The sequence below is a fragment of the Pan troglodytes genome, chromosome 3, assembly GCF_028858775.2.
Source record: "Pan troglodytes isolate AG18354 chromosome 3, NHGRI_mPanTro3-v2.0_pri, whole genome shotgun sequence".
NCBI lineage: Eukaryota > Metazoa > Chordata > Mammalia > Primates > Hominidae > Pan > Pan troglodytes.
The window spans coordinates 54,021,054-54,037,075 of record NC_072401.2 but is presented as its reverse complement, the minus strand read 5'-3'; the positions used below and the strand labels follow the sequence as shown (position 1 = coordinate 54,037,075).

The 16,022-nt window shown below is 39.5% G+C and overlaps 1 protein-coding gene across 1 annotated transcript in view; it reads left to right on the top strand.

The window, feature by feature from the left end:
* Positions 1–16,022, top strand: part of ART3 (ADP-ribosyltransferase 3 (inactive)) — a 101,443-nt gene that overhangs the window by 79,203 nt on the left and 6,218 nt on the right. The window contains 6 exon segments of the mRNA NM_001280372.1: positions 7,103–7,135; positions 8,410–8,442; positions 9,428–9,577; positions 9,747–9,776; positions 10,250–10,279; positions 10,445–10,474. Of these exon segments, the coding sequence (NP_001267301.1) occupies positions 7,103–7,135; positions 8,410–8,442; positions 9,428–9,540 (179 nt within the window). The 3' untranslated portion in view covers positions 9,541–9,577; positions 9,747–9,776; positions 10,250–10,279; positions 10,445–10,474.

Here is a 16,022-nt window from a genome sequence, read left to right as displayed (position 1 = left end):
CTCTTGTCCAGACTGCGTCTAATGTTTCTTACTGTAGACTTCTCTGCTAACATGACAGCCATGTAATCTCCAGTATTTAACAAGTCAGGGATGTGGAGGGCTTCTTTTGGTAGGGAACTAGAGACCAGATCCAAAACCTAGTCCTGTCCTGTTCATCCCATCCTCATAATTAAGAAAAAAAAATTAAATAGCTTTACTGAGTTATAATTGATATGCAATAAACTGCACATAAAGTAAAATTTAGTAAGTTTTGATATATGTATATGCCAATGAAATCATCACTACAGTCAAGACAATGAGCATTTTACATTTGTTGCTTACAAAAGTTTCATTCCTCTTTGCAATTCCTTTCTCCTCCCTTTCCCTGTTTCCCAGTCCCCCCAGGCATCTACTAATGTACTTTCTGTCACTACAGATTAGTTGGCACTGTCTAGAGTTTCATTCAAATCTTATCATACAGTATGTTCTCTCTTTTGCCTGGCTTCTTTCACTCGGCATAATTGTTTTGAGATTCATCTGTGTTGTTGCATGTATCAATAGTTTATTTATGCTGTTGTAGAATAGTGGATATAACACAGTTTACTTGTCTATTCACCTGTTGATGAGTACGTGGGTTGTTTCCAGTCCTTGGCTATTACAAATAAAACTTCTGTGAACATGTATATACAAGTCTTTGTATGGACATATGCTTTCATTACACTTGAGTAAATGCCTAGGAATGCATTGGCTGGATTATATGATAGGTATATGTGTAACTTTGAAAGAAGCTGCCAAATGGTTTTCCAGAGTACCTGTACCATTTTACATTCTCACCAGGAGTGTATAAGAGTTCTAGCTATACCACATTCTTGCCGACACTTGATAGATGTCTTTTTAACAGTTCTAAATAGATATGTGGTGGTATTTTATTGTAGTTTTAATTTGCATGTTCCTAATGAGTAATAATGTTGAGCATCTTTTCACATACTTATTTGCCATTTGTATATATCTACTGAAACACCTGCTCAAAGATTTTTGTCCATTTTTAATGAGGTTGTTTTCTTATCTTTTGAGAATTATTTATGTATTGTAGGTACAAGGTTTTTGTCTGATATGTGATTTGCAAATATTTTCTCTGAATTTGTAGCTTATCTTGTTTTTTTTTTTTTTTTTTTTTTTTGAGACAGAGTCTCGCTCTGTCACCCAGGCTAGAGTACAGTGGCACAATTTTGGCTCACTGCAACCTCTGCTTCCTGGGTTCAAGCAATTCTCCTGCCTCAGTCTCCCAAGTACCTGGGACTACAGGCATGTGCCATCACGCCTGGCTAATTTTTTGTATTTTTAGTAGAGACAGGGTTTCACCATGTTGGCCAGGCTGGCCTTGAACTCCTGACCTGAAGTGATCCACCTGCCTCAGCCTCCCAAAGTGCTGGGATTATAGGTGTGAGCCACTGTGCCTGGTGATTTATCTTTATTCCAGTATCATATATTGATCATTATAGCTATATAATAAACCTCAAAACCAGGTAGTGTTCATTGTATTCTTTTCTTGCAAAGTTGTTTTGGTGATTATATGTTCTTTATGCTTCCATATGAATTTTAGAATCACCTTGTCAATTTCTACAATTTCTGCTTGGATTTTGATTAAGCTTGCCTTGCATTTATAGATCAATATGAGAAGAGTTTAAAAAAATATACTTTTCCAACTCATGAACACAGCATAAAATCTCCATTTATTTAGGTCTTAATTTCTGTCAGCTGTATCCAAATAGTGTTCAGTGTGTAAGGCTTTTCCATCTTTCGTCAGATTTACCTTTAAGTGTTGTATGTATGAAAAGTTTATTTCACCTTCAGTTTTGAAAGCTGTTTTCACTGGGTATAGAATTCTAGATTGATCTTTTTTTTGTCTTTTAGTAGTTTACAAATTTACTGTTCCTCTGTTGTTTTACTTAAATTGCTTCTGACAAAAAAATCTGCTGTGCTCCTCATTTCTGCTCCTCTTTATTTAGCTCCCCTGCTCCCCACTGGCTGCTTTTAAGACTTTGTATTTATCATACTTATTTGGACCAATTTGATTATGATGTAACTTAGTGTCATTTTTTTTTTCATGTATCTTGTGCTTGGAGTTCATTGAACTTATGGATTTGTAGGTTCATAGTTTTCATCATATTTGGAAAGTTGTGACTACTGTTTGTGCAAATATTTTTTCACCCCCTCTTCTTCCTTTAGGGATTCTGTTTATATGTATATTAAACTGCTTGAGGTTGTCCCCAGCTCAATGAAACTCTAATGTTTCTTGTTATTAGTATTTTTCTCGGTTTCATTTTTAGATGTTTTCTATTGTTTTGTATATTTCAGTACTTCATTGCTGCCATAACAAATTACCACAAATTTAATGGTTTAAAACAACACATCTAGATTTATTATCATAAAATTCTGTATTTCAGAAGCCTGACATAAGTCTTGCTGAGCTGAAATTAAGGTGTTGGTAGGGCTGCATTCCTTCCCAGGAGCTTAGGCAAGAATCTGTTTTCTTGCTTTTTCCAGCTTCCAGAGGTTACCCGCATTCCTTGGTTTGTGGCCTCCTTCATCCATCTTCAGTCAGAAACAGCATGTTGATGGCCAGGTGTGGTGGCTCATGCCTGTAATCTCAGCACTTTGGGAGGCCGAGGCAGGAGGATCACTTGAGCTCAGGAGTTTGAGACCAGCCTGGGCAACATAGCGAGACCCTGTCTCTACAAAAAATAAAATAAAAAAAGTATCCAGGCATGGTGGCATGCATCTGTAGTTCCAGCTGCCTGTGATGGGCTGAGATGGGAGGATTGCTTGAGCCCAAGAGTTGATGTTGCAGTGAGCCACGACCGCGCCACTGTGCACTCCAGCCTAAGTGACAGAGGGAGACCCTGAGACCCCATCTCAAAAAAGAAAGAAACAGCATGTTGAGTCCTCCGCACCTCGCATCTCTCTGATCATCTCTTCTACTTCTTGTTTTTTCCACTTTTAAGAATTTATGTTATTAGATTGAGCTCACCTGGAAAATCCAAGATAATTGCCCCACCTGAAGGCCAGCTAATTAGCAACATTATTTGCATCTTCAACCATTGTTCTCTTTTGCCATGTAAAATAACATATTCACAGGTTCTGGGGATAGGATGTAGACCTCTTTAAGAAGGGTATTATTCTGCATACCACAATATGTCAAGTTTGCTAATCTTTTTTCTTCAGTGTCTAGTTTGTCAGTAATTCTATCTGGTGTATTTTTCATCTCAGAATTTTTATCTCTAGAAATTCAATTTGGGTCTTTTTATATTTTCCACGTCTCTACTTAACACCTGTTAGTAGTAATGACATACACTACTGAATGTATCCCCCTCAAAATTCATATGTTGAAGCCCTAATCCTCACTGTGATGGTATTTGGAGGTAGGGCCTTTAAGAAGTAATTAGGTTTAGATTAGGTTTTGATTAGGTCATGAGGGCTGGGAGTACCCATGATGGGGCTAATGTCCTTATAAGAAGAGGAAAGGAGACCATAGCTTTGTTCTTTCTCTGACATATGAGGATATAGTGAGAAGGTGGCTATCTGCAAGCCAAGAAGAAAGCCTTTACCAGAAATTGAACCTGCCATTACCTTGATCTTGAATTTCCCAGCTCTGGAATTATGAGAAATAAAAATCTGTTGTTTAAGCCATCCAGTCAGGGTATTTTGTGTGGCAGCTGGAGGTAAGACAACACCTTTAACTATTTTTTGGACACATGGAATACAGTTGTAATGACTACTTTAATTTACTTTTCTGATAACACTAACATTTGTGTCAGCTCTGGGTTAGTTTCATTAGATTGAGTTCTCTTGTCATGATGAATTGTATTTTCCTGCTTCTTTGCTGGTAGTTTTTGATTGGGTGCCAGATGCTGTGAATTTTACCTTGTTGTGTGCATGGTAATTTTATATTTCTAAAAATATTCTTGAGCTTTGTTCTGGTACATAGTTAATTTACTTTAGAACAGTTTGATTGTTTTAGGGCTTATTCTTCAGATTTTCTAGGCAGAACCAGAGACACTTTAATCCAGGCCTCATTATTTCTCACTGCTGAGGCTGTACCCTTCTCAATACTCTACCTAATGCCTGTGAATTATAAGGTTTTCCAGCCTGGTTGATGGGAATAGACACTATTCTTGACCTTGTGGGTTTTTTCTCTGGCCTTGGGTAGTTTTCTAACACATATAATCTGATCAGCACTCCACTGAATACTTGAGGGAAACCCTTTGCAGATCTCTGGAGTTCTCTGTTTGTGCCACTCCCTTCTCTCTGGTACTCTGTCTATAAAAATTGAATTGATCTTGGTATATTCTTTCTGGAAAAATTTTAAACTACTTAAGGGTTGGTAAGTTAAATTTTTCTGGGAATTTGTCCATTTGCCTTTGTATTTCAAATTAGTAGGCATAAAGCTGTTCATAATATTCTCATATCTTTTTACATCTGCTGAATCTGTTGTTAGGTTTCCTTTTTCATTCCTTATATATTTATGCCTCTTCTTTTATTTCTGGACCAATTCTCTTATCCATTTTTAACCCTGCTATTTCTTTAGAAACTCAAAATAGTTTGATTACTGCTATTGAAAATGCTAAACAGAAGATTAAATCCAGAGTTTAAATAGGGAGGAGAAATGCAATCTTAACAAAATGACTCTGTGTTAAACATTAAAGAGGCCAGTACAGTGGCTCATGCTTGTAATCTCAGCACTTTAGGAGGATGAGGCAGGTGGATCATCCGAGGTCAGGAGTTCAAGACCAGCCTCGCCAACATGGTGAAACCCTGCCTCTATTAAAAATACAAAAATTAGCTGGGTGTGGTGGTGGGTGCCTGTAATTTCAGCTACTTAGGAGGCTGAGGCAGGAGAATTGCTTGAACCCAGGAGGCGGAGGTTGCAGTGAGCCGAGATCGTGCCACTGCACTCCAGCCTGGGTGACAGAGTGAGACTCCATCTCAAAAAGAAAAAATAATAATAAGTAAAGATACCCATTCTTTTCTATTCAGGAGGCCTTCAAAAATTTTGTGCATAAAAATCACTTGGAGTGCTTATTTAAAATGCAGATCACAAGGCATCCCCCTCTAGAAAGTATGTAGCAATAATAGTCCTGGCTATGGTCCTGGAATTTGCCTTTTTAATAAGCACCCAGGTGATTCTGAAGTATGTGGCTGGAAAACTACACTTTGAGAAACATGCTCTAACTTGTGCGACAGACAAAAGGCTTTTAAAATCCCCCTGGTGCCTGGTCCCCAGGCTGCACCTTTCAACTTACATCTGTAGCCTTCTTATCCACAATTCCCCTCACCTTCACCTTACCCTCAAATAAGCCCTCTGGATGAGGCTTGTACTCACTCATCTCCTGCTGAGACAACATTTTTTTTTTTCTTTTGAGACAGAGTTTTGCTCTTGTCACCCAGGCTGGAGTGCAGTGGCGCAATCTTGGCTCACTGCAAACTCTGCCTCCCATGTTCAAGTGATTCTCCAGCCTCAGCCTCCCGACTAGCTGGGATTATAGGCACGCACCATCACGCTGGACTAATTTTTGTATTTTTAGTGGAGACGGGGTTTCACCATGTTGGCCAGGCTGGTGTCTAACTCCTGACCTCAGGTGATCCACCCGCCCTTGGTCTCCCAAAGTGCTGAGATTACAGGTGTGAGCCACCACACCCTGAGACAACATTTTGTAATAATCTCTAGAACCAATTTTTAAATTTCTAGTTTAGTCAAATGCCTGAGTTTAGCCTCAGGGCACTGTCCAGATTCTAACACATCTGTTATTTTCTGGACCAGTAGAAAGTGGACCAAATCACCTGGGTTTTTGGTTCAGACACTCACAACAAATGGAGCAGGACTTGAGAGCAGATTATAGAAGTATATATCTTTTTTAGGAGCCAAGCCTCTCTAGGGATTCTCCTATTGTAGGTAAAGAGGCTCCTCCTCAGGTAGCTGAACTTCCAGATTAGATTAGTGTGTTCATCAGGTATGAAGTAGAGACCACGAGGCATCTGGACCTTTGTTATGCATTCTGGTAGGCCTTCCGTATGGCTCATACTGCACCAAATCGTATACTGTCTCACTAACCTTCTTACCTTAGTGCTGTTGGCTGGTAGATTCCCCTTTCTGTCAAGTCTCAGGGGAATCACTGCAGTGCTGACAACTTTTTCTAGGGCATCACCAGTGAGAGCATCTAGGGCCTTTCAAAAAGTACTGTCAGATGCCACGTTCTGTTCTCCAAATATTGTGGATTTCCTCATATACAAATGAATATTCTGGGGCATGCCAACCCGTTTTCTTTATATGAATGTGAAGGATCTTTGTTCAAATGTTAAAGGATGTTGAAGGTCTGATTGAGATTCTTCTTCTTCAAAGGATAGGAATTGTTGTAGTAGAGGGATAGGTTTGCTGTTGAGGACGTTTAGTATCTGAAGAGAGGATTAATTGGACAGGTAAATTTTCTCCTAAATTTTGCCGACTAAGTATAGAATAGAATGATAAAGTATTAGCCCTGGATGGGCCCTTGAAAGTCATTTGAAGCAGTCTCCTAGTAAAAGATACAGATAAGAAAACTGAATTCCGGAAAGCTTAGGTGTTTTGTCAGAGGTCATATGGCTGTTTGGTGGCTGTACTATAAATACTAAAATATAATTGTTCTGCAATTTTTTTAAATAATTGAGATAGGGTCTCACTCTGTCGCCCAGGCTGGAGTGTAGTAGCATGATCACAGCTCACTGCAGCTTCAACCTCCTGGGCTCAAGCGATCCTCCCACCTGACCCTCCTGAGTAGCTGGGACTACAGGTGTGTGCCACCATGCCTGGCTAATTTTAAAAAAAAAATTGTAGAAATGGGGTCTCCCTATGTTGCCCAGGCTGGTCTCGAACTCCTGGGCTGAAGAGATCCTCCTGTGTCAGCCTTTCGAAATGCTGGGGTTACAGGCATGAGCCAACATGCCCAGCCTGATATTTGCATCTTACTAATTATGAGTCTGATAAACCAGGAGCTGACAGATTAGGTTACCAATAGCCATAGATTAATTGAAATATTTACTAGGGTAGATTATGTCTAACTAATAAAGCTTTATCTTTGTGTTTCAGGACTAAAAACCGAAAACTGTATTGAGAACCTAGGTAAGATACGCTTTAAAGTCTTATCCCTATAATAGGAATTTTATCAGTTACTTCTCATAGCTATGGGTCAGAGCCACCCCACCACTGTACTGTCGTTCTGTCAAACATCATTTTCTCAAGGCTAAATTGTGCTACTACTGCTAGTACCTTTTCAGGTGGAGAGCCTAGGAGCCTTTGCTGCCAGTCCCCACTGCCACCCTCATCCCCACCCCAAGACTTGCCTGTGGCTCTTCTCTCAGACACTGCATTGGCCTGGGCATGAAGGGAACACGCCACTGTCATCTGAGCCTGACCTTATAGGAGTTTAAGGACTCCTTAATTCCCCTACATCTTCAGCCATTTCCCACTTGACTCCTATGCAAAGAGCTAGCTCCTGTTCCTATATTTTGTTATCTTAGGAAATAACATTTGGGAGACCAATGAAGGAATGGCATGAATATAGGTCAAGGAAGGAGGAGAATGGGATGACAGAAGGGTAATGCGGTAGATTTTAACTTCCTCGGGGAAAAATAAGAGGATGTGACCAAAAAAAAAAAATCTTTCTTAGAGGACTATGGGAAAGATTTGGGAAGGCAGACAGAAAATTCTAAGAGTATTAAGGAACAGCATTATCAAAGAGGCCTAATAAATTTGAATTAAAGATACCAAAAATGCCTTTGGATTAAGACATGCTCTGGGTGGATCCTTTTGAAGATTTCCTCATTAAAAAGTTTAAAAACATACCAAAGGTATCAGAAGAGAGAGAAAAAAAGTTCAAAAGCAAGGTTCTGTTTCTAGCTGTTTTTCTGGCTAGCTTTCCTGTGAATTTTTTTTTCGTGTAACTTAAATGAATCCACATCCAGAGGCTGAGGCGGGTGGATTGCTTAAGGTCAGGAGTTTGAGGCCAGCCTGGGCAACATGTGAAACTGGCTCTACTAAAAATACGAAAATTAGCCAGGTGTGGTGGCAGGCGCCTGTAATCCTAGCTACTTGGGCGGCTGAAGCAAGAGAATTGCTTGAAACCCGGGAGGCAGAGGTTGCAGTGAGCCGGGATTGTGCCACTGCACTCCAGCCTGGGCGACAAAGGAAGACTCTTGTCTCAAAAAAATAAAAGTGAATTCATATCCATTTGTCTTTGAATTGAAATTTTATATCTCTTATAGTAACTGTATTTTTATGTTTCTTAAATATAAGCCAACACAATCTTTATTTTTAATGAACATTTAGAAATAGACTGATCCTGACATTCACATCTGAGCATAGTACCGTGTAATGAAAACATGTCTGTATTTCAGAATATTTTCAGCCCATCTATGTCTACAACCCTGGTGAGTATGTTCTAATTTTTAAAAAATAATCTTGGTTGGGCATGGTGGCTCACGTCTGTAATCCCAGCACTTTGGAAGGCCGAGGTGAGTGGATCACTTGAGCCCAGGAGTTTGAGACCAGCCTGGGCAACATGGCGGAACCCCATCTCTACAAAAAATACAAAACTTAGCCAGGCATGGTGGTGTGCACCTGTAGTCCCAGCTACTTGGGAGGCTGAGGCAGGAGGATCACTTGAGTCTGGGAGGCAGAGGTTGCAGTGAGCCAAGATTGCACCCACTGCACTCCAGCCTGGGTGACAGGGTGAAACTCTGTCTCCAAAGTTAATAATAATAGTCCTTACCTGGATGTTTAATAGCTCTTTCTTGTTTAGCAAATGTATTTCTTAGCTGAAGAAAATTTGCAGATATAAAGCAGTGACTTGGCCTATATGAGAGGAAAAAAATAAAGAACCTATTCTAGGGAAATATACCTTCCTCAAATAAGAGAATTGGCTTCGTGGAGATCTGAACAATATGGAAATTTTCTGGGGAATACGGGTGGTGAGAATGAAGAGCTAGAGTCATTCTTGACCAGTTATGAGGGCTTCTTAGGTATAGCTCTGTATTCAGTCATTGAAATGAACCTGTGTGACTCCAAATACTCAGACAAAAATACAAAACTCAGCATGTTTGCATCTCTCAAATATGCAGACGCTTGATGTTTACTATGATTTAACTAAAATATGTAGGTGATTAGATGCTCTTAAAGTTTCCACTGAAGGATATATGGCCCAAATCATTTCTTTGCACATAGGTTCCTTATCATGTGTTTGGCTCATGTGGCTACAATAAATTTTTCTTTGTTGAAAAGAGAAGAGGTTCCAGCCTTTTTAAAACATGCAATTTATTTCATGTTTGGGGAAATACTTCCTGTCCTGATAGAAGTGAAACACTTTATGCCTTGAAGACTTGCTTAGCAGCCCTTCTTTTTATTGTTCCGTTGCAGTCACAGGTTCTACTGATCACTTCACAGGGACTTTAGCTGACTCTTCAACAAAGACATTTTCTCGGCTCCTTGAGATCCCTGGTAGACAAGCTATTTGTAATGACTTTTCTTAATAGTGGGGGCAGAGAATGTTCCAGCTCATTAGCCAAGGTACATTTAGACTCTGACCGACAACTTAAGTTTAGTAGGGTAGTTTCCTGGACATATCAAATGGTTCTTTATAGTCATATTTCCTGAAAATAATTTTGCTGTAGCAATAGTAACTGCCAGTTCTTTTGTTCCATTGTTAAAACTGATGAACTTCTTTTTTGTGACTCAGGTGAGAAAAACCAGAAGCTTGAAGACCATAGTAAGACATTTTTATAAATTCTGGGGGCTTGGCCAGGCATGGTGGCTTATGCCTGTAATCCCAGCACTTTGGGAGGCCGAGGCGGGAGGATCATGAGGTCAGGAGATTGAGACCATCCTGGCCAACATAGTAAAACCCCATCTTTACTAAAAATACAAAACTTAGCTGGGCGTGGTGGCACATGCCTGTAGTCCCAGCTACTCGGGAGGCTGAGGCAGGAGAATCCCTTGAACCAGGGAGCTGGAGGTTGCAGTGAGCTGAGATCGTGCCACAGCACTGTAGCCTGGAAACAGAGCGAGGCTCCGTCTCAAAAAAAAAAAAAAAAAATTCTGGGGGCTTGCATTTTGCAAGATACCTCCCTTTACAGGTGGGAATATTTTCATATTTCTTGCAAATAATTTTGCTGTAGCTGTAGTAACTGCCAATTCTTTTGTTCCTTCGTTAAAACTGATGAGCTTCTTTTTGTGACTCAGGTGAGAAAAACTGGAAGCTTGAAGACCATGGTAAGACATTTTTTATAAATTCTGGGGGCTTACATTTTACAAGATACCTCCCTTTACAGGTGGGAATATTTTCATATTTACTGAAAATAATTTTGCTGTAGCTATAGTAACTGCCAATTCTTTTGTTCCATTGTTAAAACTGATAAGCTTCTTTTTGTAACTCAGGTGAGAAAAACCAGAAGCTTGAAGACCATGGTAAGACATTTATGTAAATTCTGGGGGCTTACATTTTACAATATATCTCCCTTTACATGTGGGAACAGGGAAGAATGTCGTGGTAAGAGAAGTGGGAGGAAGGCAGAGCTCACCTTAGCTTACTAGTTTGGTATATTAGAGACTCTCCTGGGTTTCAGGTAGAATTCTTTAGAAAAATGACATAGCAGCTCTGTTTCTCCTGTCTAACAATCTTTAGGTCATCCCACCAAATAGAGGAAGGTGTGACTAATTATTCCCCACATTCTTGTGACCTCTAGGATATTGGGCAGGGCATAACAAATAGTGTTGTTTTTTCTAAATTAAAATGACTATTCTTTGTATTTATTTCTGTCACCAGCAATCTGATTAATATATGCCATTAGCTATATCCATTTGATTATTTAGTACATTCCAAGTGTAACTTATCCTCAAGTATTTGTTTTTGTTTTATTTTTAATATTACTCAAATGGCCGGGCGGGGTGGCTCACGCCTATAATCTCAGCACTTTGGGAGGCCAAAGTGGGCGGATCACGAGATCAGCCTGGCCAACATAGTGAAACCCCATCTCCACTAAAAATACAAAAATTAGCCGGGCATGGTGGCACACGCCTGTAGTCCCAGCTACTCAGGAGGCTGAGTCAGGAGAATCACTTGAACCTGGGAGGTGGAGGTTGCAGTGAGCCGAGATCGCGCCACTGCACTCTAGCCTGGGTGACAGAGTGAGACTCCATCTTGGAAAAAAAAAAAATTACTCAGATGTCCTCAAGGATACCGGGACAGGAACAGTCTCATAAATTACTGGTGAGATTATAAATTGGAACTTTTTTGGAGAGCAATTTAGTAGTATGTATTACTAGTCTTAAAAATGTTTGTACCTTTTGACTCGGTTATAACACTTTTGGATATTTGTCCCAAGGAAATTAGAGATGAACACAAAGATTTGTGTACAAAAATGCCTATCACAGTGTTATGGTAGTGTCAAAAGACAAAATTACAACAAATTTAAAGAGATCAATTGGCTTTATTTGAGATTCTAGAATTGGGCAACACTTTATTCCATAGAATAAGCGTTCATTGAGCTGAGCACAGAAGTTTGGCTTTAAAGACAGAGAAGAGCCAAAGAAAGTGGAAGCAAAGAACAGAGTATATTAATTACTTTTAGACAGAACAGTAGAAAAATAACTGATTAGTTAACATCAGTTTATTTCAGGCTACCTTTTTTGTGTGTAAGGATTGAAGCATCGGGAACTTCATTTATCAAGCTGATTGAAGATTTTAAAATGGCCAATTTGGGAAATTCTGTTATTTCTTTCTCCTGATTTCTTAGAAGGTCAGACAACTTAGTTTAGGTGATGTGGAACTTTAGCATGGGTGACTCCGTTTCGATTTTTAGTCTGGTCTGTTGGGGCCTACTGCAGAAACTTAGTCTGAAGCAATGGCCTCCTATAATTTTTATTTGACAGTAGCAAAAATTTAGAAACAACCTGTGTCCAGCCATTGGGTATTGTTAAATAAAATACTATCTATATTATGAAACACTAAGCAACTTAAAAATCATGTTTTCAAAACCATCTAAAGATAGAAGAAAGTACTCTTTATACAATGGTAAATAATTGGATATAAAACTGCATATAGAGTATAATATTAACTTTTAAAAATGTATATGTATATATATGTATGCATAGCAAAATGATTGAAATACACCAAAAATGTTAAGAATGAGTAGAGTATTTCCGAGATCTGCAGTTTTAAGAGAACTTTAATTTTTAATAATTTTCTGTATTTTTCCAAATTATCTATAACGTATTATATAGTTAGGAAGCATATTTTATATATTACATACAATGCCAATTTTGGGTCAAGGTCTTTGGGTTGAATTTTTAAAAAACGAACAAGAGGTGCTTAACCTAGGAGAGATTCTGGGTCACTAGCCTTAGTTCTTATCATCAGTTAGGCTCCAGTGGGTTAAATCTCTTCTTTTTGTTACCTTGTCCTCTGCCATTTCTCAAAGCGTTCTGAGTTTTCTACTACGGAAGTCAAGTATAAGGTCAAATTAATTTTCAAGCTGATTGCATTTTTTTACTAAATAGTTCTTATTCTCATCCTTAGGAATAAAAAGCCAGAGGCTCACTGTTTCACCTGGTAAATAATCTATTTACTGAAACTAGCTACATGGTTAGGAGACAATAAGGATTCCTAGGATTAAGAACATTGTGAAAAGCCAGCACAGTGGCTCACACCTATAATCCCAGCTCTTTGGGAGGCATAGGCAGGAGAATCATAGTGAGTTATGATCGTGTCATTGTACCCCACCACAGCCTGAGCGACACAGCGAGACCCTGTCTCTCAAAAAAGAAAAAAAAATATTACTGAGCCTGGAGAGTTTGAGGAATGAGTTAGACAAGAACAAAGGGACTTCATTTATTGAGTACCTTTTTTCGCTCCGTGCAGTGTACCAAGCACTTTTATGCAGTCTTTCCTTCAATCTTCACTAACTACAAACCTAAGAGGTAAATATTTCTCTTGCAAAGTGAGAAACTGAAGTTAGGAGGGATTAAGTAGTCTGCCCAAAGTCACAGAGCTAATAACTATAATTACGATAGAGCTAAACCAAGCAGAAATGTAAAACCAGTAGTGTTTCATCCAAAAACTGATATATTGGGACTGCCTTCTGAAGATAAAGTTGGAGAGACGGGTTAGATTGTGGAAGTTCTTGAAGTCCAGGCTAAGGAGTTTGGACTCTGTCACATGGAGAATGAAGAGCCATTGAAAGGTGTTTTTGTTGTTGCTGTTTCTTTTTTCTTTCCCCCTGCCTTTTTTTTTTTTTTTTGAAAGTTGGAAATGGAGGAAATATAGACAAAAGAAGAGTATTAACAGTATAAGATAACTGATTAATACAAACCAATATTTATTTCTGCCTTTAGGTGTGAAAATCCTTGAACCCACCCAAATACCTGGTAAGACAGCTTTCTATTTACTCCCTGAGCCCAAGAATGAGTTGAGCAGGATTCCCAGGCATTTAAGAGAATACTGTCATGAGACTATTATTCATGAATATTTCCCTTATACCTACCTGCCAGTCATCTACAAATATTTAGCTGGGGAAGCGTAGAGAAGTCTCTTTCCTCCTGTGCATTCATGTGCTCCTGGAGCATTGTCTCTGGGGCAGGAAAGTTAGTTCTGCTCTGGATGTGGCTGAGGGAAAGGGTCCTGGGATCTGGATGCATCAGTCCAACACCTTCCAGGTTCTACAGCTAAAGTTATTCAATAGAAACCTACCTTTACGCACAAGTTGACTGTTAGTCTTGGCTAACATCTCATTGCCTGTATCTCCAGGTAACAAAACACGATATTCTCCTGGCATAAACATGCTCAGTGAAGTGCTATGGCAGAAGACTCCTCTAATCTTGGTGTGGATTTGTATAATAAGGGTTTACATAAGCAGAACTTTTAAATAAAAAGCTAGAAACTATAGTGCATTGGGGCCTTGGGTGCTTGCATCTCTTAAGCTCAACAGACAAGAGTTTGAAAATTATACTCAGTGGAGCAAACTGTAAGTCATTGAAAACTTCCTTCTCATTTAGGAATGAAAATTCCAGAACCTTTTCCACTACCTGGTAAGCAACTGATAGGCATGCCAGAGGGGAACATGCCAGTTTGGGGAGTACAGTCACCATTAGATATGCATGGGACTTTCTATGCCTCATAATTGTCATCTATCAAATGTAGCCATCAGTAGTCACATGTACATGACAGGAATATTTGTAAGGACTATAAAACCATGGAATCTCAGGGTGCAAGCCACTGTCCAATGCATAAATCCCTTTCTCCTGAGTTCATGTAGTACTTTGAAATATTTTTTTGCAGGTTATGTTATTATGGAAATGATGATCTGTTAAGGAAATTAGATATTTGGCATCTTAAAAACTATATCCAGCCACACAGTGCTGAACTTCACGTAACGCTGCTGTCAATGGAAGCTGCGTGCTGTATAAAGAAACAACGTTTTCCATTAGTTAAATAAAGGCTCAGAGAACATAGGCTCAGAGAAAACGGTCCAGGACCTCTTTTATATTGACCCAAATTTGCACTGTTGGATTTATTTGGCCACAACTTTGAAGTGAACCTCTAGTGACACTGATGACACACCTTGTGCGTCTACATCTCTTCAGCTCGCTAGTCCTGAGTTTGCACAGTGCCATCATTGGGATCTTGCTCATCTGGCTATCTGAAAGGCAGCCACCGAGCATGGTGGGAGATGAACATGAGCTGTGTAGACAGATAGACCTGGCTTCAGGAAGTCTCTGCCACTTTCCTCTGAGTAGCTTTATATAAGTTACTTCACTTTCTATGCCCCTGCTTTCACATCTGTAAAATGAGGAAAGCTTCTGTCTTGCAGGACTGATGAGATAAAGTACCTAGCAAAGTACCTAGCAAAATGAATGGTGGTAACATAGTAGTAAATGGTAGCTGCCTTTGTTATTATCTGAAAACCTCTTTCTTGTTTAGGAATAAAAATGATACAACTGAATGAAAAACCTGGTAATATATTCTTTATTGGGGGTGGAGGCACCATGGATTCTAAGTCCTTTACCATAATCATTCAGTTAGTTCAGTCTTATGGGGTCTGGGGAAGACATCTGGGCTGTACACTTTCTGATATCCCAGTCTGCAAGCCAGACAGAGAAAGTGTTGAGAATTTCTTTCAGTGTGAGCAGCAGGCTGCTATTACGGTTCTCTGGGCCAAACATCAAAAAAGGCACTTGATCTTAAACTGGAACAGTTGGCTTCCAGCTGGGCCTGTCTATTCCAGAATGAGGCAGGCTTCTCAGGGTGAAGGAATCTGTAGACATAGAAATAGCATCATCCAAGAACTGTGAATGAGGACTGTGCAGCATGCCAATACTGGGACCAGCCATTCTGTGCTCCTCACCACACTCTATATCGTCCAATAGGCCACTAGATTTTGTTGGGACTACAGTGTATTGTGCCCTCTCCCGGAAAGCTATGTGTAGCTTTTTAAAAGGTGATGTGAAAACAGTACACAGGAGCTCATTTAATCCAATAAGATAAATATTATTGACACTTCAGAGATGGGAACATGGAACATAAGAAGGCTAACAAATTTATAATAGGCTAGAGACAACCAGGACTCAAACTTTTCAAGCTTTGTTCACTTTTTGCTACACTTGTCTTCCAAACAGATTTAGTTATCCACTTCTATCCTGGGCACCTAGAATTGGTATTTGGCTTCAAAGCTGTTAAAATATGGTAATATCATAATATTTCTATGCTAGGCACACATTGGTAGTACAGATGGTCTCCAAGTTACAATGGTCAGTCTGTAAGAAACACGAAAACGTGGCTTGCCAGTTAGGACAGATTTATTTTAGAAAAAACAAACTTGAGAGGCGCCTTCTGGCCGAGTTAGGTTAGAAGCCCACTTTTTTACAGACTAAGAGTTTTTAAGGATTTAGGGTGGGAGAGTTTATCAGAGGCTTGGACTGCTTCTGTGTCTCTTTGTTGTGCTTATCTGGGAGGGAGCGT